The 25128-nt window shown below is 42.0% G+C and overlaps 1 protein-coding gene across 1 annotated transcript in view; it reads left to right on the forward strand.

Moving 5' to 3' along the window:
* Positions 1-25128, forward strand: part of LOC126281758 (phorbol ester/diacylglycerol-binding protein unc-13-like) — a gene marked incomplete at its 3' end in the record, with an annotated part of 634664 nt that overhangs the window by 553674 nt on the left and 55862 nt on the right. Inside the window, exon 6 of the mRNA XM_049980956.1 lies at positions 24135-24251. Within this exon, the coding sequence (XP_049836913.1) occupies positions 24135-24251 (117 nt within the window). The remainder of the gene's footprint in view (positions 1-24134; positions 24252-25128) is intronic.

Here is a 25128-nt window from a genome sequence, read left to right on the forward strand (position 1 = left end):
ACACAGTTTAATCAACATTGGTATTATCTCACAGCAGAGATGATGAGTATGTTAGTATAATTTGGTGTTTCAGAATGATACTATAGTTGATGCCCAATGCAGCGATAAAGAACCACAACATTCGAAGTTCACTTCATGTAAACATGCATGGCTGGTACTGAAATGAAGAGGGGCTGATGGCTACTTGATTTAATAAGATGTCTGAGGTTATAATCGCTAGATGACATTAGCAATTGTCTGTGTAATGTACAAGAACCTTAAAACGTCTAACAAAATTTAAAATTAGTACAGAAGTGTATTTATTAGAAAATGATAGACGTCAGAACAGTTCTTCTTACAACTGAATTAACAGTGCTTTAATTGATAACAAAATGACATGGTAATAAGTGCCTACTATAATTATATAAAACAAGCGATCCTGTTTTGTATAATATTCTACCAAACCGACAAAGTTTTACCAGTCTCAACCACATCCTCAATATTTTTAAACAGTAAATTACATGTCTTCATGATAGATGAAAAACGGTGAGAGCTACCATTTCAAGCAATATAAGTGAAAAGATAAAAATGTTTTGAACTTGTCTTATAAGCGCTAGGGATAAGGTTATAAAGACTAGAGTAATGCCAGTTATTTTACTTCTGATGTTACTCACAAACAAACAAAATATTTTTTTAATTTAGTTGAGAATTTGAAATGTGTGTAAGGGATAATTTACCAGCACATCTCTGAAATTTTATATCATTTAGGAAAGGATCTATCACATATCAACAGATGGTTTATCAAGTTGTTTCATAATCCACATATCTCACATGTTCTAGTTAAGGAAATATTGGTAATGGCTATTTGTTATAATTAATTATGTAAACATTTATACGAAATGTAATGTGCAAAGTTTTCACTAATAACAGTCGCAGTTACAGTACCCTTCTAAAGCGATGAGCCAAAATATTATGATCACCTGCTTAATAGCTTGTTACTCCGTCTTTGGGACAAAATACATTACTAATTCTGCATATCAGGGATCCGACAGTTTGTTGGTAGGTTTGTGTAGGTACGCAGCATTAGATGTCTAGGCACATGTCATGTAATTCGCGTTAATAACGGGCCACTGATTTGCATATGCGTTGATGATACCCCGATAGCGGCCCAGATGAGTTCTATAGGATTTACATCAGGCGAATTTGGTCTACGAGACATCAACGTTAGTACACTGTAATGTCCCTGAGACCACTTTAGCAAGGTTCTGGCTCCGAGACACGGACAATTATAGGGCTGAAAAATTACATCGCCGTTGGGGAAGACATCAAGCATGAAGGGATGCAGGTGGAACGCAGCTGTCATCCTGTCTTCGGTTACCACCTCAGGTCTGATGCAAGAGCAGGAGAAAGTCTCCCAGAGCGTAATACCACCCTCACCATCCTGCGTCCTGCGTCCTCGGTGCGCTGGACATTTCGAGCCGCCTTTAGCCTCGATGACGGCATTTACAGAGACGACCGTCGACCTAGTGAAGCAAGAGTGTTATTCATCCGAAGAGCCGACATATTTCCATTGATCGACGGCCTATTCCCGATGGTCCCATGCCCGTGACGATGCCGTTGGGTCAGTATCAGACCCATAGGGGTGGACTGCGGCAGAGCTGCATGTTCAGTAATATTCGATGAACCGTGTGCTCCAAAATACTTGCGTGTGCACCCGCATTGTGCTCCTTCGGCAGAGACGCCACAGATCACCGTCTATCCTACTTTACAGAGCACGCAAGCTTCCGAATTCCTTCCATTCTGTGAAGAAACGTCAATGTTCAACGATTTAGATCGTAGTGCTACTTTCACTGTTCTACCTCTTTCCGTAGACGCTCACGACAGTAGCACGTGAATATTCGACCAGCTTTGCTTTTTTCAAGATACTCGTTCACAAGTTCTCAGTGATAATAATCTGCCCTTTGTCAAAGTCACTTATCTCAATGGATTTCCCCATTTACAGCTTATGTCTTTATTAGCGTGATTTCCCCGTCCATGTCTGCTCCACTTACATACTTCTGTTACCGCGTCACGCACCCGCAACGTCACCAGAAGGCATCCAATCTCGCTGTGGCAATGGTCCCAATGTTTTGGCGTATCACTGTATGTCTCGCACAGAATAATAGTAGCATTATATGGTAAAAAAATTTTAATTAGAGGTAATGCACATACTATTCATTAAATTAATTCCATATACCTTAGTTTTGTTTCTTATTTTTCAAATGGAATAACAATCTATTGCACATCTATTGCACATCTAAATTTAAAAATATTCAGATAAAGCATGGAAGAAATGAAGTTTTTCTGAAGAAATACATAATTAGGATAGACAACAGAATTTTAAAAATAACTAAATCTCATTTCAGTGATTTTACTGTTTTAAACATTAAAGGTAAGATTATAATACATCACCATGCAGTTTTATACAGAACTATTTCTATTATAAACATAACCCATGTAACAAAATATACAATTACTTAATAACAGACATTGTTATGTCATGATCCTAATTCCTGTAGGATAAGTCATCGGTCCTAGACTTACACACTACTTAAACTAACTTATGCAAAGAACAACACACACACACACACACCCATGCCCGTGGGAGGACTCGAACCTCCGGTGGCAGGGGCTGCGCAAACCGTGACATGGCGCCTCCCAACGAGCGGCCACTCCGAGCGGCTTAAATGACATCGTAGGTTCGGTTGTAGGCGTTCTATATTATTTAATAAGTCCCTAAGACCTCCAGTCACAAGGACAGACATACAAAAAAGTTTGGTATAAGGATATTGTGTAGAATGAAAAGAGTGCTACAATCGTTATCTTACTTCTGCTTTCGTTAACATCAGAAAGTATATAGGCAGCAACATGAAGAGATAGTTGCACTGAGAATTTGTTGTGATACACTTACAGCGTACATTTACTCTATTGTGTTGGCTAAGCCGTGGAGCGGGCGCGCCTGTGTATGAAGTGCGCCAACCACAAATAACATTCTGTTGTACCATTCCATTGTTGCTAAAAAATTGTGAGCCGATACCTATTCCTTCATTACTGCCTCAGTAAGCATACTGCTAAGGTGTGCTATCTTATGTCCACGTGAGCTGCAGTAATATAAAATAAACAGCGAACTAGGCAAGGAAAAATGTGCGATCCTTGCACGAAAATGAGCCACGCTCCGAGCTAGTGGCACAATCCCTCAATGAGACAGTTGTCTAAGAGATAATTAGCAGACGAATGAGTGGTTGGCTGTGATCTGATCAGCTGCATTGTTTAATGCACTGAGTGTGTCATTACTGTGGGGTAAAACTCATGTGCGACGTCATAGTGATGTAATGAAAGTGTATCTTATTGTTGATTTCTTGAAAAGTAACTTAGCTCATTTAATATAAGCTCATTTTATTGTTGTTTAACTAAACTAAGATTAAAGTGTGACTCTGCTCGTACACTTAAGCTATTCCTTATATGTGTAAAAAGTGCGCCACGCACCCGTCCGTGTTACAAAAGATGGCGCACTTGGTCCAGGTTTAGGAGATACGAGCACATATGTTCACCGGTATGTTGTATTGGTCCATAATTAATACCGAGACATAGGAGATTAATCTCTAAAATTCCATTGAGAACAATGTATAATGGCCCACAGTGAGCACAACGAAGTGTTTACACAAGAAAGCTGGTGTCTGCTTCTGTACAATACGTTCAAGCACATCTGAGAGTAGCAAGGAGCTTCATAGCCAGTGACTGCATTGTTTGTGTGTGTGTGTGTGTGTGTGTGTGTGTGTGTGTGTGTGTGTTTGTTTGTTTGTTAGTTAGTTTGTGTGAGGGAGAAAGTGAAAGAGGAGGGGGGGGGGATATTCAGTTCAGTCAGTGAAGTGAGAGAGGATGGGGGAGCAGAGAGGGAGAGAGAGAGGGAGAGAGAGAGAACGGGGGTGCTCAGCTGCTAATGGTTGGCTTATGTTAAGCTACATGCACCACAAAGTGCACGACATATTTGTGTGCTTGTGTTATTGATGAGTGTGAAGCAGTGATTGGCTCTCTGGGCTGAAATGGATTTACTGAGGACCCGTTTGAAACGACTGGGTAGTCTGCACTGCACTTCTGCACGTGTGTGTGCGTGTTGATACGTGAGGAGCGTGTGCGCCGTCCGCAGGCAGATACGACCCTCCAACCGCGTGGAAGACGGAGCTGCTGGCGGCAGCTGGGGTGGCGCCGGCGCGCCGCCGTTCCCCCGCGCCGCCTCACCCCCAGCCCCTGGCAGGTAAGCAGCTGGCGTCTGCCTCACCTCACCTCACCACGCCGGCACCAGGCACTCTGGCCGTTTCACCGCGCTCACTTCTTTCTTCTTCAACTTCTTTCTGGTGCCTCAGCTTCTGCACCAGACCCTGAAAGTGCCACACCAATTTAATACCTTTCATATCCAACATTTACAATCCAGTTTACCTATCGATAATGTTGTAACAACAAACAGTGATAACCAATCACTAATCTGTTTGTTATGGCAATATTTTCGTAAACAATTGTAATGACAAAAGACAGATGTGACAAAAGTCGTGGAATAGCGATAATCGCATGATGACGGTGCATAAGTTATGAAAGGCCGGTGCATTGGCGGAACTGTCATTTTGACTCAGGTGATTCGTCAGAAAGCTGTCCGACGTGATCATGGACGCACCAATAGAATTAACAGACTTTGAGCGCGGAATAGTAGTTTGAGGTACAGGCGTCGAAATTTCATCGTTATTGAATTCAGTATTCCGAAATCCACAATGTCAACAGTGTGCCGAGAATACCATATTTCAGGCGTTATCTCTCACTACCGACTACGTCCGTCAACAGTGGCATTTGCGTACAATTTTCAGCGCTAACAGACAAGCAAGACTGTGTGAAGTTACCGCAGATATCAGTGTGAGACGTATGACGGACGTATCCGATAGACGGTGGGTTAGCGTGGCTATATCTGGCATTAAAGGGCTATGGCAACAGACGACCGAAGCATGAGCCTTTTCCAACAGTAGTCTTCTGTGGCTCTCCCGCGCTTGTGAGCGTATCCGTTGGAGTACAGTATGTTGGAAAAGCGTAGCCTTGTCAGACGAGTCCCGATTTCAGTAAGTAAGAGCTGATGGCAGGGTCGAGTGTGGCGCAGACCCCTCGAAACATGCACCCAACATGTCAACTGGTGTAGGCTGGTGGTGATTCCATTATCGTGTGGGCAGTATTTACATGGAATGGACTGAGTGCGCTGGTCTAACTCGAAACCATTACGTTCGGCTTCTTGGAGACAATCTGCAGTCATTTACAATGGACTAATTAGAGACGACAATGCGCAATGTCACCAGGCCACAATTGTTCACCATTGGTGTGAAAAAGATTCCGGACATTACGAGGGAACGATTTGCCCAACGTGATCGCCTGGCAAGAATCCCATCCAATATTTATGGGACATAATGGCGAGATGAGTTCGTGCATTGGCAACTCTTTTGCAATTATGGACGGTTATAGAAGCACCGTGGCTTAATGTTTTTGTAGAGGCCTTCGAACGACTTGTCGAGTCGTTGGCACGACGAGGTGCCGGCCTACGCCGACAAAAGCAGGTCCGACACGGTATTAGGTGGTGTCCCATGACTTTTGTCCCCTCGGCGTAAGTAAAGGGATGTCACACACCATCACCTAGATCAACCTTTTTGATCAGGGGTTTGGCGTGAGTTATGCAGAAGATTTCAAAATACGCGTAAAAGGAAGAACATAAAATACGGATATTTCATGATGAATAACACGAGTCGGTAAGACTCCCCAACGATCTCGACGTCACTTAAATAAGTAGGGTCATCAATAAACAAACATAATATCGGCATATCGGCATCTGGACTCTGGCATCTGGGTGACTGTCGCTGCCTTCGTGGCCCCGAAACCGAAGCGTCCCCCTCAAGGCTCCACAACGTTTCGTAGAAAGTTCAAAATGTCATTTTCCATTCCATATAAAAATTTAGTTTGCACTTCCATTTCCCGTGCAGAACGAGACCTTTGGTTATCATCGTCAAATATGGCTTAAGCTTTTGATCTCTGCCCGTCAGTCCCTATCCGTTTACTACGAATTTCCTCGTTCTCCTTTGACCTTTCCTTGATCAATTTTCCTCTCGATATTCATCATCAAGATATTTTTTAAGCACGTTCATGTGCAACTCCAACATACCATTCCTTCCCAGGGTCTACACTTCAAACATAACGAATTGTGTAGGCGCCAGTTTGCCTGCATGTCGCACAATACTGTTGAGAGTTGAAACTGCACGTGAATGCATAAAACTTGACTGATAAGGATTCAGTGCTCATCCCCCTCCAAAAACTAGAAGAAAAGAGAAAAAAATACAATCTGTGAGCAGAAACAACATGTCCACTGCCCCCCGCGACATTCAGTGCGTTGTGGAGACGTGACGGGCTAAGCATAATATATAAGTAGGGTAGAGAGGACTGCGGGTGGCATATATCGTTCAAAATTCTGTGCAATTGATCTTCAGATCGTCAGAATGCCAAACGTTTTGGCGGGCCCTTCCCGTAAGCCACAAAATGTTGTCGAATTGGAAGCGGTCCGGTAAAAAGTAGAAATCCTCTCCGTGTGCAGTCGGGCATTATTTTGCTGAAATGTAAGCACAGGATTGCATGCTACGAAGGGCAACAAAGAAGAACATGGAATATCGTCGACGTACCGCTGTGCTGTGTGGGTACCGCGGATGAAAACCAGAGGTGACCCGCTGTGAAATGAAGCAGCGGCCCAGACCAGCTCTGTGATGTGGCGGGCGACAGTGTGGCTGGTATACACACCGGCGCCGTTTGGGGCGCCTCCAGACACGCCTGCATTGGCCACCTGAGCTCAGTCCGTGACCGGCGGCTGCACGTCGCACTGAACGTGATGATGGGTATGGGACTCTGCTCAGCTTCTTTGAGCCCAGCTACAATTTCCCTCTCAAATACTGGCATTTGTCTCTATTGCTTTTTGCGCCTGCCGGCGAGGCATACTCGCTGTCCAACTGAGTGCACAGAATAAAATTCGCAAGGACTTGCTACACCGCTATCGACATTTCCCCTGTTTACTATATCCTTGCCAGTTGCACGGGGAGATTGTGCTGCGACCGCACACATTCGCCGATGGTCGACCAGAGATCACCATTTTGCATTTTCGGCCGATACCTGAATCAGTATCAGTTTGGAGCGGTTGGGGTTGCGAAGTAAGTCTGGTCACCTCTGAGCCACCGCCAGAACAAACATGCGTGTGCTAGTGCTGGTCGTGCGTCGAAAGTTGCTGCCTTCTCCCTACGTTACGCAAAAGTGGATTGTCTCAATAATTTGCACTGTTATTCAATGTAAATCTCGTCTTTAGTATAATCGTGTTCAGAAAAAGAGAACCCCTCAAAGTTTCTGTACGTTCGTCAAAGGTAGGCGGACAAGTGGAGGACGCGCGCGCAACCATGTCTTAATAAACGGTGACGGACTCTCACCCCTAACAGCGTTACGATGTGTTACACTGGTGCGCCAGAGCCCAGGAGGAAGCAGATCTGTCCTGAAATGCCATTCGGATGACGTGTCGACCATCACGGATGTTGACCTGGGTGGTGCAACCTGACCCATCTCGTCGCTGACCCGCACACACCCGTTGCATTGCCGAACACTTCGTACCACACAGAAAACAGTTTTCCGGATGGAAGCGTCAAATTCTCTGCTGCCAATAACGCGTCCCCTTTCAAACTCACTGGTTTGACGGTAAGGTTGGCGCATATGTGTGAGAGGCGTCCTGCACGTCGGCTCAAGTCACACTCATCCATTACCTTCGGTTCACAGCGACAGCGACAGCCGTAGGCAGATTTTACCGTCGCTGTTGACCTTGAACCCGCGGGCCAACATAGTTCAATACTAAACATGTCTGCGTAACATAATAATGTCAATGTCCTGTGAACACGAACGTCCTATCTATACTCGTTCAAGGGGCTCTGCTTTTTCTGAACATGTGTGTAATACACATAGTTTAAATCCCATCATTCTCGGTAACTGCTTTGAAGCTGGTCAGGTATGAAATCATAGGAGGATGTATTAATAAACTTTATAACTTTTTGATACATCACTGAAGGTGAAGTGTGTACCTTCTGATATCACCAAAACTCTCTCCACCGAAGTGACATCTAGAGATCCAATGATTCAGGTACAAAGTGTAGAATGTGTTTTGCCACATATGGACCATCAGTTAATGGAACTAAATATCGATTTATATGATCCCGGATGATTGCCTGTCTGAGTCTTGGGATCTTATTTCGTTAGAAAGTAAGCTCCTCTAACTCTTTCTGCTGTCTGCGAGCTGTGACGTCGGCACTCGTTCCCTCATGAAGAGGTAACCGTCTCCTATCTCTCACCGAAACCAAACACACGATTCTGCTTTCCAACTGTCATATTCTATTTCAGTGAGAGTATATACGGCAATTTGTCAGTTACATTCCTAGATATTATGTCTATTGACTTCTACCCATAAAGATTTCTTCAGGCAAATCCTGATACTGAAACTTCCTAACATTAAAATTGTAGGCCGGATTAGGATTCTTTATCAGGAACTTTGCCTTTGGCAGGCCCAAACCATAACCTTACACCTTCAGTTTGATTGTGCCAGCCTCATAGTAGACGCCACGATACCTAAAGGTTACTGCTTGTGTATCTCTCCTAAAGAGTGTCCTGTATGAGCAGACCAGCTGCGTATCCACCTACGGTCACTCGTGCTATAGCTATAGCTCTGTTTAAAAAGAATAGCTATATGTAGCCATACAGTCGAGCTGTGCACGTCTGGTTTCATGCCCCGTAGATACTTCGCTGCAGAAACAAGCTGTAGCTGTAACTTTGCAGCAAGTAGCCTGTGCATTGGCTAGAAGTGCGAGTTAATAAAGTTCCCACAAATTCAAAATAAAAGTTAATTCAATAATTTAATAACAGGGGTTCCATTCTAACGTATATAGTTGATGTAGACAACAGACAATTTTGATGATAATGATTATTCAAGAAAGGACATCCGAAATAAACAAGAAGTGGTCCTACAGTATTCATTCAAAACACAGTCAGAAAACGCCCTTATCAAACGCAGTAAAGCTATGTTGAGAGCGTTACAAGAGCGGTAGCAATATCCCCAAACTAAATACTTATTAAACATATGCGAAAACTATGTCCATTTCGTAATCGTAATACACAAAATGTTCGCTAACTCCTAACAATTAAAATTTCAACATGATGATTTACAAACAACGCACATGATACAAAAAATAGTAAGTCACATTCTGCCTATCTTCAGTTCAGTAATACAAATAGAAAAAGTTTCCTACACTTGAGCACATTCAGACCTCTCAAAATATGAAGTCTCTTCAGAATTAGAGTATTGTAGGTGCCGTCCACTGTTCAGAATCAATTACTTACATGATCGAAAGCCATTTGTTACCACAGGCTTGTCCGCGTCCTTCAAGCACCAGTGTCCGGAATCGCTCCCTTGAGCTCTTCACTGGAAAAAGTTTCCCTCTCTGCTTGACTCCCATAGACTCAAGAGTGTTTATCTACTGTCTGCTTTTTCATTGGCTGAAGGCCATCCCTACCAAAAATACATTGTTCTTATGTTCTACAGACGTTATGTGACTCAACGTGACCACCTTCCAGATGAAATTAATGTGTTACAACAACATTTAAATAAAGAAACTTTACGAACATTTGGTCACATTTAGACCATTCACACAAAGTATAAATAGAGGTTTGTCCATAAATAAATAAGCCAGTATTCTTGTGCAAGAGCACTCATGATAAATGAACACACATTGTCTTTGAACGTGGTTTAAACAGTTATTTAGGCCTGCTTGTCAGAAGCGTCTTTTTACACACTTTTTACAAACGTGGTGTCACCTGACACATGCGGCTGACCACTTCCTTAATTACCTTGATTTTTTGTCAGTTGTAATTAATATTCGAATATGGTTACTACCAAAATATTGAAGTGTCCATCAAATAAATACACAAATATGACAAAATATGAGGTATTCATGCTGTATACATTTGCTGTATAATTTTGGGAGGTACGATGTTCTGACAAACATTTGCATACCGAAAAGTTATGAAAAACGTAATAAATCAGGAAATAAAATAGATACAGATCTTTCAGTCCGCAGCTCGTGGTCGTGCGGTAGCGTTCTCGCTTCCCACGCTCGGGTTCCCGGGTTCGATTCCCGGCGGCGTCAGGGATTTTGTCTTCCTCGTGATGACTGGGTGTTGTGTGCTGTTCTTAGGTTAGTTAGGTTTAAGTAGTTCTAAGTTCTAGGGGACTGATGACCATAGATGTTAAGTCCCATAGTGCTCAGAACCATTTGAACATATCTTTCAGAGACGATGGATATAGCGCAATGCTATCATCTGAGACACTTTAGGTTGAAATACAGAAAACGCTTTCAGAGATTCATTGTGAAAATATGTATTGTTTGTGAAATATTAATATGTGTAGGTTTGGAGACATTGAAAATATAGTTGTAATTTGATGCACCTCATTTTTCTGAGATCGCAGATGTATTCAGATTAGCATTAATACTTGACTGTGAATTGTTATAGATTCTCAGAGAGCTGTAGGAAGCCATTTCTCGGCGTGTCCGACCCTCTGCCATTTCTTGGCCCATTGCCTGTCCTCTTAAACGACCGTCGTCGTCTAAATTTCCTGTACTGTGATTTACCATACCCGGACCTTTCCTGACGCGCGGCTCCTGGCTCGCCTGCAACGGCGCGATCTCGGCCCGGAGGGCGCACAGCTTCACAAACAAATTCGCCTCCCCTCGTACCAATTCTAGGCAGTCGATCAGCACGCCTACTTACACGTAACGTTACAGGGAGGAAGCAATAAAGAGCCTGGAGGAAAAATATTCGCTTTGGAAGTCAGCTACATACAGAGGTAAGCCATTTCACTGCGACTTTCTCCCACAGAGACGCTAGACCAGTCAAGTTTGAAAAGTGAAAGAGAAGAACTGGAAGAACGGAAGCTGTAAGGGCAGATGAGGTTAGTGGAAGGGGCCGTCAAGACTGTTCCCTCCATAGCCCGTTCGGCAAGTGCGTTGATTTCGAAAGATAGGATTTTGGATTCCAGTTTGGTAAATTACTTTAATCTGTAACAAATTTTCAAAGTCAGTGCGCACTGAGGTACAAAGTGAAACACTGATCTTGTTCGTTGAGGGTATGGCCAATTGTTTTCTTCGTTACAAGTGTATCCACTATCACAAACTTGTTTATATGACCTTTAGCGTAACATATAAGTTTCAAACACACAAAAATGTAGCAGTTGGTGATCAAAAGAACGAAAAGGTCTTTCTTTAGATAAAGTAAATAATAAAATAATAGCTTCTAAATTCCTCCCACAGATCATACATAAATTGCATTAGTGAAATCTTAATAACATCAAACAAACTATTATGTTTTAATCACCTAGTTACTTTTATGGCAACAGGTTTACTTCGATGTTAGAATTGGAGTCGAAACTACGGGCAGCCTGACACACATCCAACTCCGTACTACAGCCCTCTAATAACGAATGAATGATTTTGCTATCTCATAATCTTGTATGTGGGATATTGCAGCCTGTTGCCCAGTTATAAACATGCGTCAGTGGTGAAGGTGTCTTCAAATTACCTGAAGTCCTAAACCAAAGAGGTGGGTCAAATCTTTAATTAAACCACATACGTGTTGCACTTTTCGTATGTTCATCATGATCCATATGCGCAACACAACAGCCGTTTCCCATTCGGACTTAGATGCTGAGAGTAAACAGCAACATACAATGACAACAGTCGTACAGTTAGGCTTGTCATTTAATTTCTTTATGTACTGGAAAAGCATATTCATTAACTGATTAAGAAATTGCTGTATATTTTAATACAAAAGAGTTATCAGATATTGATGTCTTCATGATGAAATAGAAGTTCACCAATAAGTGATGTGAAGTTTTGCCTAATATAAGCATTGTGTAATACAACAGGGGTGTCATTGGCTGTCAGCTGAGAGCTCACAAACAGCTTCTGCCACACTTCGACAGTTATAAACGTTATCAAGAATGTGTTCCATAACAAACTGAAGGGATTCTGCGAGATCCAGAGGTTATCTGCAAAATGGATGATTGTAATGTTCCTACTAATCGGCGACGGAGCATGACTACAACGTCTCTGCGTGCATCCGCTCCAATACATGCTTGTGTGTGTTTGTGTTTGCGTCAGGGGGAGGAGGGCTGCGGACGAGTTGAGAGGTGGGGGGGGGGGGGGGGGGGGGCTCTGTTGAAGCGAGAAAGTGGGAGTAGGAACAAAAAGTGCGCCACTGCCTTTTGGCCACGTTAGTGTAAGTTACGTTTCACTTGCACTATTACCGTAACTTCAGCGTACATGCTTTCTAAGGCTGACAGATTACATTATAATTGAACCAGTTTTCGTCTGTTTGCATTATGAACAAATTATGTAAGAAGCCGTTAGCGCTAAGGATAATAAGAAGTCTCGTATGAGCTGATTCGTGTGCTACGGCACAGCGCACATTGTACACAAGAAATTTTATTCCAGAAATGTTTTCCTACAATGTGCAAAAACCATACTGGCATTCTACGTCATCAGAACGTCCTCAAGAGTTGAGTTCCACCGAGTGTTCCTTGTGGGCGCAAGGAAGGAAGACTACAAATAATGTCCCGTCATGTTATCGATGCCATCCAAAAAATGGTTCAAATGGCTCTGAGCACTATGGGACTTAACATCTATGGTCATAAATCCCCTAGAACTTAGAACTACTTAAACCTAACTAACCTAAGGACAGCACACAACACCCAGATTACGAGGCAGAGAAAATCCCTGACCCCGCCGGGAATCGAACCCGGGAACCCGGGCGTGGGAATCTAGAACGCTACCGCACGACCACGAGATGCGGATCGAAGCCATCCGAAGAGATGCTGTTCGTGAGGCAATTTGTAAAAAAAAATCATTTATTTGCGATCAGCAACAGAAATACTTCGATTAAATACACAGTCTGAACCGAAGCTCCGTTACCAAAATTTCAAAGTCCATTCGAGGATTTTCTCCCAGCATTTTGCTGCATATGTCCTGCGTAATCCTGTGGATTGTTACAGAGTAGTGATGTAATTATGATTTATTCGGTTTTTTACCTCACGAGCAGAACACAGCAAGTACCTACACCCCGACTTCCCAGAAACGTTAATGAGGAAACGACGGTCAAAGCTTTCCATATAATGTAGGTGCATTTTTGCGCGCCTTCTCTCAGCCAAAATGATGACGCAATGGCTGCTGTCGCGTATTCTCGTTTTTTGCGCCCCGTGTTCGAAACCTGATTCTTGTGCGTAGAAGGTTACTACAAGGTTGCTTCTTATCAATTGCAGAGGTACAACTTGCTTTCTCAATAAGTAACATACATTTACTATATAACATATAGTAAGTAAATGAAGCAGGCAAAAAGGAATACAAACGTCTCAAAAATGACATAGGCGGGAAATGTAAAATGGCTAAGCAGGCACGGCTAGAGGACAAATGTAATCCTGTAGAGGCTTATCGCCTGCCTACGGGAAAATTAAAGAGACCTTTGCCGAAAAGAACCACTTGCAAGGTACAAGAGCTCAGATGGAAACCCAGTTCTAAGCAAAGAAGGGAAAGCGGAAAGGTGAAATGAGTATATACAGGGTTTATACAGGGCAGATGTTCTTGAAGACAATATTATGGAAAGGGAAGAGGAGGTAGATGAAGATGAAATGGGAGATATGATACTACGTGAAGACTTTGACAGAACACTGAAAGACCTAAGTCGAAACAATGCCCCGGGAGTAGATAATATTCCGTTAGAACTACTGAAAGCCTTGGGAGAGACAGTCCTGACAAAACTCTACCACCTGGTGAGCAAGTTGTATGAGACAGGCGAAATTCCCTTCAGACTTCAAGAAGAATATAATAATTGCAATCCCAAATAAAGCAGGAGTTGAGAGATGTGAAAATTACCGAACTATCTGTTTAATAAGTCACAGCTGCAAAATACTAACGCGAATTCTTTACAGACGGATGAAAAAACTAGTAGAAGCCGACCTCGGGGAAGATCAGTTTGGATTCCGTAGAAATATTGGAACACGTGAGACAATACTGACCTTACGACTTACCTTAGAAGAAAGATTAAGGAAAGACAAACTTACGTTTCTAGCATTTGTAGACTTAGAGAAAGCTTTTGACAATGTTGACTGGAATACTCTCTTTCAAATTATGACGGTGGCAGGGGTAAGACACAGGGAGCGAATGGCTATTTACAATTTGTACAGAAAGCAGATGGCAGTTCTAAGAGCCGAGGGCCATGAAAGGGAAGCAGTGGTTGGGAAGGGAGTGAGACAGGTTTGCAGCCTCTCCCCGATGTTATTTAATGTGTATATTGAGCAAGTAGTCAAGAAATCAAAAGAAAAATTCGGAGTAGGTATTAAAATCCATGGAGAAGAAATAAAAACTTTGAGTTTCGCCGATGACATTGTAATTCTGTCAGAGACAGCAAAGGACTTGGAAGAGCAGTTGAACGCAGTGGATAGTGTCTTGAAAGGAGGATATAAGATGAACATCAACAAAAGCAAAACGAGGATAATGGAATCTAGTCGAATTAAGTCTGGTGATGCTGAGGGAATTAGATTAGGAAATGAGACACTTAAAGTAGTAAAGGAGTTTTGCTATTTGGGGAGCAAAATAACTGATGACGTTCTAAATAGAGAGGATATAAAATGTAGACTGGCAATGGCGAGGAAAGCGTTACTGAATAAGAGAAATTTGTTAACATCGAGTATTGATTTAAGTGTCAGGAAGTCGTTTCTGAAAGTCTTTGTATGGAAGTGAAACATGGACGATAAATAGTTTGGACAAGAAGAGAATAGGAGCTTTAGAAATGTGGTGCTACAGAAGAATACTGAAGATTATATGGGTAGATCATATAACTAATGAGGAGGTATTGAATAGAATTGGGGGGGGGGGGGGAGTTTGTGGCACAACTTGACAAGAAGAAGGGACCGGTTGGTAGGACATGTTCTGAGGCATCAAGGGATCACAAATTTAGCATTGGAGGGCAGTGTGGAGGGTAAAAATCGTAGAGGGAGACCAAGAGATGAATACACTAAGCAGATTGAGAAGAATGTAGGTTGCAGTAAGTACTGGGATATGAAGAAGCTTGCACAGGATAGAGTAGCATGGAGAGCTGCATCAAACCAGTCTCAGGACTGAAGACCACAACAACAACAGTAACAATAACATATGTATTGTATTTTCAAGGATTACGCTCTTTTTGTATTCTCACGTTCTTGTATTTCATTCTTATATCAATTCTTAAACTAATTCTTACATTTTATTCGTATTTTTACCATTCAGAAGGATTTGTTGTATTCCCTTGTAGCTATCGTAGAAATATTAGAAATAGAAATTCTGGACACCATGAAGATCTCTGGGAGGCAAGTTCGGCACACAGCATTTCTTTACATGAATATCTTTCGGGTAAAAATCGCCGTTAACTTTGCTGAGCGCTTCACTCGTTGACAATAACTTCGTGAAAACCCAAGCATAATGGCTCCGTTTACCGAAAACGGGCCTTTACAGTTAATCATGAATCAGTATACATTACAGGAATTTCGCCGATAACAATTTGAAATAAAAGTTTCATCCACTCTTTTTTTTTAGTTCATTCACGAGACATGCAATTAAGAGACGAATAATGACAACTTTATTCCAGTATGCTCTGGGAAACATTCGTGTTGTAATCTTCTACAGACATAAGTAATAATCAGGTTTCGAACACGAGGCCCGAAAGTATAAAGCCTCTGCTTCACCACTTAGGGCTGAATGGTTTACCTGCTAAAAGGCTCACACGTTACCCAAAAGAATTTGACTGTCGTTTTCTCAGAAGGTGTCGAGTGTCCACGAATAAAGCGGGACAGGTGTGCCCTTTCGTGCACTGAGCGAATTTTGTGGGAAGTCAGTTTACGGCGCTTGCCGTGTTTTCATCGTCAGTTATATCTGTTCCTATGAAAATACGCTTACAACCGCGGAAAGGTCTATGATGTGCAATCACAAAAAATGTGCAACACAGATCACAGTTTAATGTAGTAAGCCGCAGACAGTGCACAGGTATTGTGACATGGTTGGCGTCGCTGTGGGAACAGTTTATCGTAGTGCCGTCCTGCCACTACCCCGTTGCACTATGTGTACGCTGGGCAACTCTCGTCCAGTATAGCCATCCATTCTGCTGTGTATCTCTGCTGCTGGGAAAAACAAACCCGCAACAGTAGCGAGCAGTAATACCTAATATCGAAGAGTAAAGTAGACATAACTGTAAATACTGTGAGTAATGCAACAAGTTTGTTCCCAGACAATACACACAACGTCTACCGTGGATTTTTGCGCTGTTGTACAGTTATTTTCTGTGCAGTATAGCCACAAAGATAAATGATGGTAAGAAATCAAACTATAAGAAATTACTGTGTATTGAGTCACCGAAGACAACAGGTTACCTGGCCTCTGTGGCCGAGCGGTTCTAGGCGCTTCAGCCCGGAACCTCGCTGCTGCTACGGTCACAGGTTCGAATCCTGCCTCGAGCATGGATGTGTGTGATGTCTTTACGTTAGTTAGGTGTAAGTAGCTCTAAGTCTAGGGGACTGATGACCTCAGATGTTAAGCCCCATAGTATTTAGAGCCATTTGAACCAGGTCAGCTGTACCACTCAGAAATGTCTCTGGCCAACCTCAGAAAATTTGTCGTTGCCGCTGAGGTTAATACGGATATCAGTAAACTAACAGGTACCTAGTGTTTGTTAATGCCGGATTGTACGCCTTTCCCGAAATATTAACGAATTTCATTATCATGCTTTTTACAAACCTTCTCACACGTTCGATACGACGAATAAATTGTACGGCACGTATCAAGTCTTTAAGCCGACTCGGCTGCGCGATTGTGATAGACTTGGACTGTGCAGCTGCTGGAACGCCATCGTCAACGAGAGATTTGCCCGAGGAAACCCCTGCTCCCACACTCGCACCGCTGCTCAGCTTTCACGCAATTGCAAATCTTTCTGACGCAGGTGACTTCTTATCTATTTGTCTTCTCTATTTCTATCTACAGATTATTGTCTCTCTTCTACCGCACTAGCAATAATCTTCAAACGAAGATAGTAGCTGTTGGAGCAACACATTTATCTTGAAAGATGTAATCGTGTAGTGTCTCAGTGACATTCTGCAGGAAGTCTGCCTCAAGAGAGAGCGGACACTAGGATTATGTACGGTCAACCTTTGACTTAAAGCTAACCTGTGAGGGATCGTGATTAGGAGAGAGGTGGTTCCACGTTAGCCACATCACGACTTTCTTCTTCACTTACGGGTATTTTGAACCTGCAATAAAGTACTGTTTGCACACACAGTGAGCAAAGGAGAAAATGTGAGCCAAAAGTTTATTGATTCTTGTTACTGTTCGGAAGATTACGTACTTCGTGCTCTTTTCGAATGTTGATTTGTTTGTAGTTGAGTAGGGGGTGGGACCGCCTTGGCAGCATGATGAGTTTATCTCTTTTGGACAGGAGTGAAAATTTATTGGGTTTCAGCAGAAAAAGAGACGCTGATTAACTATGAAATTCTGCTAGATGCATCATATTCTTTGACGAAATGTTGGAAAGTATTAAGCCCGAGAATTGGCACATTGGTGCTTTCTTTATCCGCAATCTTCTCTGTAAACCAAATGGTGATTTCTTTATGTCTTATTTGAACCCTAATACATGTTAGGACATAATATTAACTGTTTATATATTGAGAAAACGAAGTGAAAACTCGCCTACAGTTACTTGGTGACAGATACATGAAATATACTCCATTTGAGGTGATAACGCGACTCTAGGAACTTGATGTAGTTATTAAGAAAACATTCCTCTTCGTAGGTTGCTTCACATCGTAATTGTAAAATTTCGAGCTTTACTCTCTTTCGTTGTAACCTTTACTGAAATTCTAAAGTAGATTGATCTGGGACTAATGCAGTACAGAAAACACGAAACACCTCCGTGACTTAAGGTCATACGAAGATAAGCATTGTCATTTAAATGTCGCCGTACATGACTAAGTAAGAGCACGTTAATGCTGAGTATATGGGTGGTCCACAAAATATTGTCTCTGATATAGTATGTTAAACTTCTCCTATTTGATAATGGGACAAAATCATTAAACACAGCCATTAGATTATGAGATATAACACTGTCACCAGCCGCTGACTATTTACGTTCCATAAAGCAAACGGGAAGCAACAGATGATGGAAGCCATCTAATGTGCCACCTGTTAGTAAGACGCCATCATTTTTACTGGATTTGTTGGATATATAATGTAATGTAAGGGCAGTTAAGTAAGAGTGTGCTTTGGTACCGTTATTCGAGTACATAAAGCGAATATTAGTTATTATGGAAACTAAAAAGCTTATGTTAATATCACGCATAATTTTATTTCAACGTATTTCGGTGGTTTTACAATCTTCCACTTAATCTATTGTGAAGCGTGGCAGCTTGGTTGGCCTATTGTTAAAAGTGATTACTTCTGTAACTGTTTCATTCGAGGTACTGTTCTTCTTTTCATCGCAGATGCCACAGTTATTTCTCTGAGGCGATGATACATTAATCATTTAAAATAATACAATTCAAAATTGTAGGATAACCTGTGTACCTAAGTACCACTGGGTACGACAGGGTTGACATTGGAAAGGCGAGGACAGTAGCAGCAGTCAGAAAGCGATGTCAGAAAGTTACCTGATATATTACCAAGGTATTCCTTTTCCTGAGAGAAACTAATCTTTACAAATGAAAAATGAAGTGGTAAAGAACATAGTAGTATTGCAGCAGCAGACAAAGTGATTCAAAGTCTACCCTTTCTTGCGGAACCTACGAAATAATATTTCTTTCTTCTTAGAATCACTAGAGCACATCTTTCTTTTTTTTCAGCATGTATTTTATGCATTTATGCACTGTAATGGTCTTCAATTTCGTCTATTAAATTATCGTAGCAAAAATAAAATTTTGTACAAATATGTTTTTGGAGAAAACATTTTTACTCCTTAGTTTTGTTTCCATAGAAAGGATTAACGTAATTCTTTAATTGAAGTTCTCCAAGTTCCCAACGTTTGTTTTTTCATTGTTTTCTTGTCGTGCTTGTTTGTGCTACGTATAAATATCGTTTCCGTTTTAAATTACTATCTCAGTTAAATTCTCTGAAAGAAAAGTCCGGTATAGCCAACGATGAGGTAAATTTAGGTATGGTAACACATCATACAGGAGCTTCAAAAAGCTCATCAAAAGTAGATTCACCTTGGATGGTAGCTGATTCATTTGAAGACTGGAACTGTTAGTACAGACGGATTATAAATATACACTATCTCTTAAAATACGCGTCTTAACATTTATCTGCTCTTAGGCCATTAACAATCCATTTCTGTGCGAAACAGAATTTATGCTAAAAGCCTGATAGTAAACAGCTTGACTCGGTATGGCACTGCAAAGAATTCCCATAATACGTGTCTGCAGTCTCATTAAGGGACCATAAGTCAGAATTTAAGCATGTGGTTAATGATTTCCATTTCGTGACATATGTATCTTAAAAAGTCAGAAACCTGATGTTCTAAGACAGTTGGTCTTCCATGATAGATGATATCGCCATTTTACAGTTCTCTGCATCGACGACATTCAAACACATTTGTACCAATGTGGTACTCGCGTATTCTATTATCGACAGTCCTTGGCTAATATAATTTGAAATATACATAATTTCTTCTCACACTGAAGATAGTAATACTGTGAAAACATCCTATTGTGAAACTAAGAATGGGCTGAGCTCTTAAAACAGAAAACAACATAAAATATTTAAAAAAGTAATACGTAAGAGACACGTATTGCCCGAAGCAATACGGTGCGGGAGAAACTAATATTAGTTCAGTTTTTTAGGTATATGGAAGTATTACTAGGCTGATGCATACGAGTGACTATTTACTCTCATCGTAATTTTGTAGCTATCGGGAAACCTTTATGCAGCAAGAAGCTTTTGTTGAGAGAAGTGTAATCACAGTACCTTGTTGAAGGTGTACCGGTAATTCTGATCTTTTGCGCAAAAGGAAACAGGCTACCGAAGTGCAGTTTGTTCCCTCCTTGTTTTTCACTGTATCTGCCGCAGTTTGTTATTACTACGAGGGTGTTAAAGATGTTCCACAGATTTCACATGTTGGTGAGGAGAATTATTGCAAGGAAAGAAAGAAAGGAAAAAGTTTCACAGAATGCATTCCAGCTGGGTCACACGTGAAACGATGAAACGTGTGCATTTCTCGTACATTTTTGGCCGTTGATATCGACGTCAGGAAGTATCACGAAATGATTAGGATTTTCATTTCAGGATGAATGTTTTCAGTTGCCGTGTGGTGTGTTTCCTTATAGCCACTTGGGTGTCAGAACTATTCCAGTATCATCGTCTCAGCGATACTGTTGGTACCTAGCAGGTAAGTGCGCAGATTGTACTCTGTTCATCGTAAGTTTAACGCACAAGTAAACATTTCACTACAGTAGAACCTCGCTAAGCAGTGCTCTACAGGACTTGAAGTATGTTCGAAACGAATTAAAGGTTAGATTATCAGAGGAATGCATTTATTGTCCCGTAATATCACACTGCAGTAGAGTACAACTTTAATTTTCAGCTGAAAATACTGTCTGAAATAACGCTGCAGGTTAAAACAATAACAAAACAAAAAGAACACGTTGACACAATAAAGAAACTTAGACGAAAGTGTAATGTGCACCAGTGCCTGTACCAGAAAATACACCTGTACCGAACGGTACGATATTGTTACTGTGTTACTGTACGTACCTTATTTCAGTACTGCACTGACGTGCAATTGATATGCGCTTAACTGTTTAAGACATGAGTAAAATGTTCCGTTCCTAAGCAGGACGTAAAACGTTTGTAATGTCCTTTCGTTTAGTATGTGACAACCTTGCTTTTGCAGCAATGTTCCGCCATTTCCTAATGCACAAAATGTATATTGGGGTATACGAACGAGTGCTTTTTAGCATTTGTTAATACTCGAGCGGTATATCCATTGTCTTCACTGTCGTCGTCTTTCTCGTTCTCATCGGTTTTTCGAGTTAAAGTGTGAATGAATTGGTCATCAATTAATTCCGTTTCTGTTGCGCAGTCGGCGTCAGCTGTACAGATCCGCTCATTTCACTGGGCGCAATGTCCGACTGTAAAAATAACAACACATGTTCACGTTTGTTTGGTGCCATATTTTCGCTTTACACACTTTAAAAGATAAGAAGAACACTGTCACTAATTTCTAAACTAACTGCTTGTATATTAACACTTATTGATCGAGTGAGTAAAAAGTTGTTTCATACTGAAACTGGTCGAACTATGGCACACAGAACGGTCAGCTGCCTACTGATCCAGCGGCGTGTATTAACGGCCATCATACATAAGCAAACATCGGGTACGGGAAGGTCGGACTAATCGGGGAGTCGGATTACCGAGGTTCTTCTGTGTACGTTACTTCGCAAGGCGAAGCGATTACCCGGTCGCAGACAGAATTAACTTTGCCTCGTCACTAGGTATAGTCACGTCCCGGTTCGAAGTAGCGCCAGTTCAAAAAATGGTTCAAGAGGCTCTGAGCACTATGGGACTTAACATCTGAGGTCATCAGTCCCCTAGAACATAGAACTACTTGAACCTAACCAACCTAAGGACATGACACACATCCATGCCCGGGGCAGAATTCGGACCAGCGACCTTAGCAGTCGCGCGGTCCCGGACTGAAGCGCCTAGAACAACTCGGCCACTACGGCCGGCAGCGCCAGTTGTTACCTTACAGTGCCTGCGCGACAAGTGTTTATGGAAAACAGATTGAGGGAAGCCGTGACAGATTTATGTTGACATTAATTTTACGGACAGTGAGAGCAGTGCAAGCGGAGGGTGTGATAAGCGACTGAGATGGCCACAAGCAAAAATTAAGTGATTCGGCGGTGTGCAAGTTACGAAATGTGGAACACAGTGCCGAGAGGAGCATAATTACCTCAAATCAGAATAAGCAAAATACACACAATAAATGTTTCGTTGACGATTGGAATAAATGTGTTATTAGACCAAAATATCTGAAATATTATGAACAGTATAAAGAACTACCATTTTTGCAAAAACTTCACAGCTTTTGTTGCACAGAATTGCACTTCAACGTTAGCAATGAAATTCTGAGAAAATCTTCATTTTAAAAAGTGTCAGAATGAGCGAGTCATTGTGTGCAGAAGAGAAAACATAATAGTAAAAAGAGCACAACACTTTTAATTTTTGTAAGATCAAGAAAACAAGCATCAGAATTTCAGTGAATATTGGTTTATTCAGGTGAACCGTGGATGCATACACAGTATATTGTGAATAGCTGTTGCCGTGTGAGACTGTGTGAGGAGTATTGTGAAACTCAAATGTCATGCGATGTTTCGTGGCTGTGAATGCGAAACTTCGTTTCATGTTCACTTCCTCTAGAACTATAGCAGGAATATTTCGGACTATCATTTAAAAACAGAGAAAATAAAATTAAAAATACGTAGAGACAAGGTAAAGCAAACATTTGGCGTTAATTAAGGAGCTCCGACTTTCTCCTGTCCTCTGTAGTCCACTGACAAAATTTTGCATGAAAATGTTTTCCTTCATACTACCGCCATATCATTGTGCCCTAAATCCTATAGAAGTTGTTCGGACTGTTGCCAATAAGTAGTCGTAATACGACAGGGATTTTTTTGTCTAACCCTAAAAAGTAACAGCTGATACTTTTCCTGCTTCTTGCTAATAAAAAAACGTTGTGTGTCACCTAGCCTTCTGCAAGCCTTACAGCATAACGTAGCTGTTCAGTTAACCTCAGCAGGCTGAGGGGACCGTCACATCTGAAAAAAATTGAGATTATCACAAACTTTGCGGTACTACTCAAAAACATTATCCTCTGCACCGTGCGGCAAGTTTTCTGTTGATATTGTGACGTAAGGTACTATTGTTGTGGTATTAGAAGACTAATCTGGCCAGTGTGGCACAGCGGTTCTAAGCGCTTCAGTCCGGAAGCGCGCTGCTGCTACGGTCGCAGGTTCGAATCCTGCCTCGGGCGTGAATGTGTGTGATGTCCTTCGGTTTAAGTAGTTCTATGTCTAGGGGACAGATGACCTCAGATGTTAAGTCCCATAGTACTTAGAGTCGCCTGAACCATTAGAAGACTAAAAGACTAAAAAGTCTGCAGAAAGCTGTCCTGCCCACCGCTGGCAGTCCCTTCTTGCGAGGATTAGGCTCAGCAGCAGCGTTTGTATCGTAACAGCCGAGCGATGTAACGTCTAAGTCGCTGTATATGTGATTAGTGAAAACTGTGAGCAGCAGATGAAAGGTATAACATCAGATTACAAATTGTACAATATGCAAGGACAATGAAACAACATACGGTAAAATTCCATCAAACGGTACAAAAGCGATCAAGCGGAAATGTAATGTTGCAAGAAAAAACGAGGTGCGTGAAAACCTGCTGCAAACGTAATAATTTCAGCTCTTTGTCGTAAGTGTACTGTAAAAGCATATTTCCGAAATTTTTTGAGTAGACATTTCACCTGAGTTGTTACATTCTACACATGCTCTCCGCCAAACTCACTGAAATCTGTCGTATCTGTTGCGACGGATTTCCTTTCTCAATAATATCTTGGATACATTAGCCATAATGGAACATTCTGTTTCTCGGTGCTTTTAAATATTTAACCCTCTGACTGCACAAACCAGTGAAGACTTTCAACGGTTTAGCGTGCCTTGATGTGTCAGTCACGCTAGAATATCAACGAAACAACTGACACGTAAGAATGACACAACATGTGATGTAGGTGCACTGCACCAGACGACCAATCGCTAAAAGTGCGTCGATGCACGTCATATTCGCACGCACTTACTATGAACAAAGTAGAGCAGTAGTCTGTAGTTGGCCACGCAGTGTGGGGGCGGCCTACCGTGCGTGCGTCCTTCCTGTGGACTGACAGTTGCTTTTTGTGCCTCGCGCAGACCCGGAGAACACGGAGGGCGCCGACCTGCAGCGGAAGCTGGAGATGCTGAACAACATCATGGACCAGGAGGCGCGCGCCGAGCAGGCCCGAAGGCAGCTGCAGTACTTCGGCCACTGTAAGTACGCACCCGCGGGCACTGGCCCCGCACCTCTCTCTAGGATATGTGTAGTGCACGTCTCAATCCATACCATGCAAGCCGCTGCGTCGTGAGAAGGGGTACTTCATGCCGCCGACTTGGGAAGAGCGATTATCAGTAAACCTTTGTACTGAAATGCGGTATTCAATCAACCTTTCATATTATTCGTCAAGTTCTGCAGAGTGTGTTTTCTCTACTTGCTTTTTCTCATATTTCTATTATGCAAGGGGGAAAGCTCAGTCTCGGAACCCTACTGACTGATTTTTGTGTCCATTTTTCAACCACCTTTCCTAAACATGGCACATTATTAGACTGTATGAATGTGGGAGACATTGCAAACACATGCTCATTGGCCAATTGAGGTGAGCTTCCTTGGCTCATGTCTGCAGCAGGGTTTGAGAACGGCCGTTGTTTTTATTTTTCTAAGCTTGCTTTGGCCATCAATTTGGCACACCGTATGTCTGCCTGGTATTTTTTAAAGCACAGCCTCGCGGTTAGATCCCTTAGACACAAGTGCAAGACAAGCACTTGTTCAATTTTTAGACGCTGAATCGAAGGAAAATTTTGAGGTATGGAAGCAGGCTTCGTTTCTTCTATCTTCCGATTAAGGCAGACGTCTGGTACCAATGAAAAACTCGCCTCGTCGACAGGTCAGTTTGCCCCCTCCAAGTTTCTTTCTCTTGCTTCCCACAGAGGCGAGCCATGTCGGGTTTTGTGCAGAATTTGTCAGTCACTGTTCTGGGATCTGGTTAATGTGACGTGTCACAACTTCGAGCAGTTGGAAGGTTCTTTTAGATGGGAGTTAGTGTATTTTTTCATATTAGAAATTCCCTATAATTTTTAAAATCGATTATCA

Source organism: Schistocerca gregaria, chromosome 7 (genome assembly GCF_023897955.1).
Source record: "Schistocerca gregaria isolate iqSchGreg1 chromosome 7, iqSchGreg1.2, whole genome shotgun sequence".
Classification (NCBI taxonomy): domain Eukaryota; kingdom Metazoa; phylum Arthropoda; class Insecta; order Orthoptera; family Acrididae; genus Schistocerca; species Schistocerca gregaria.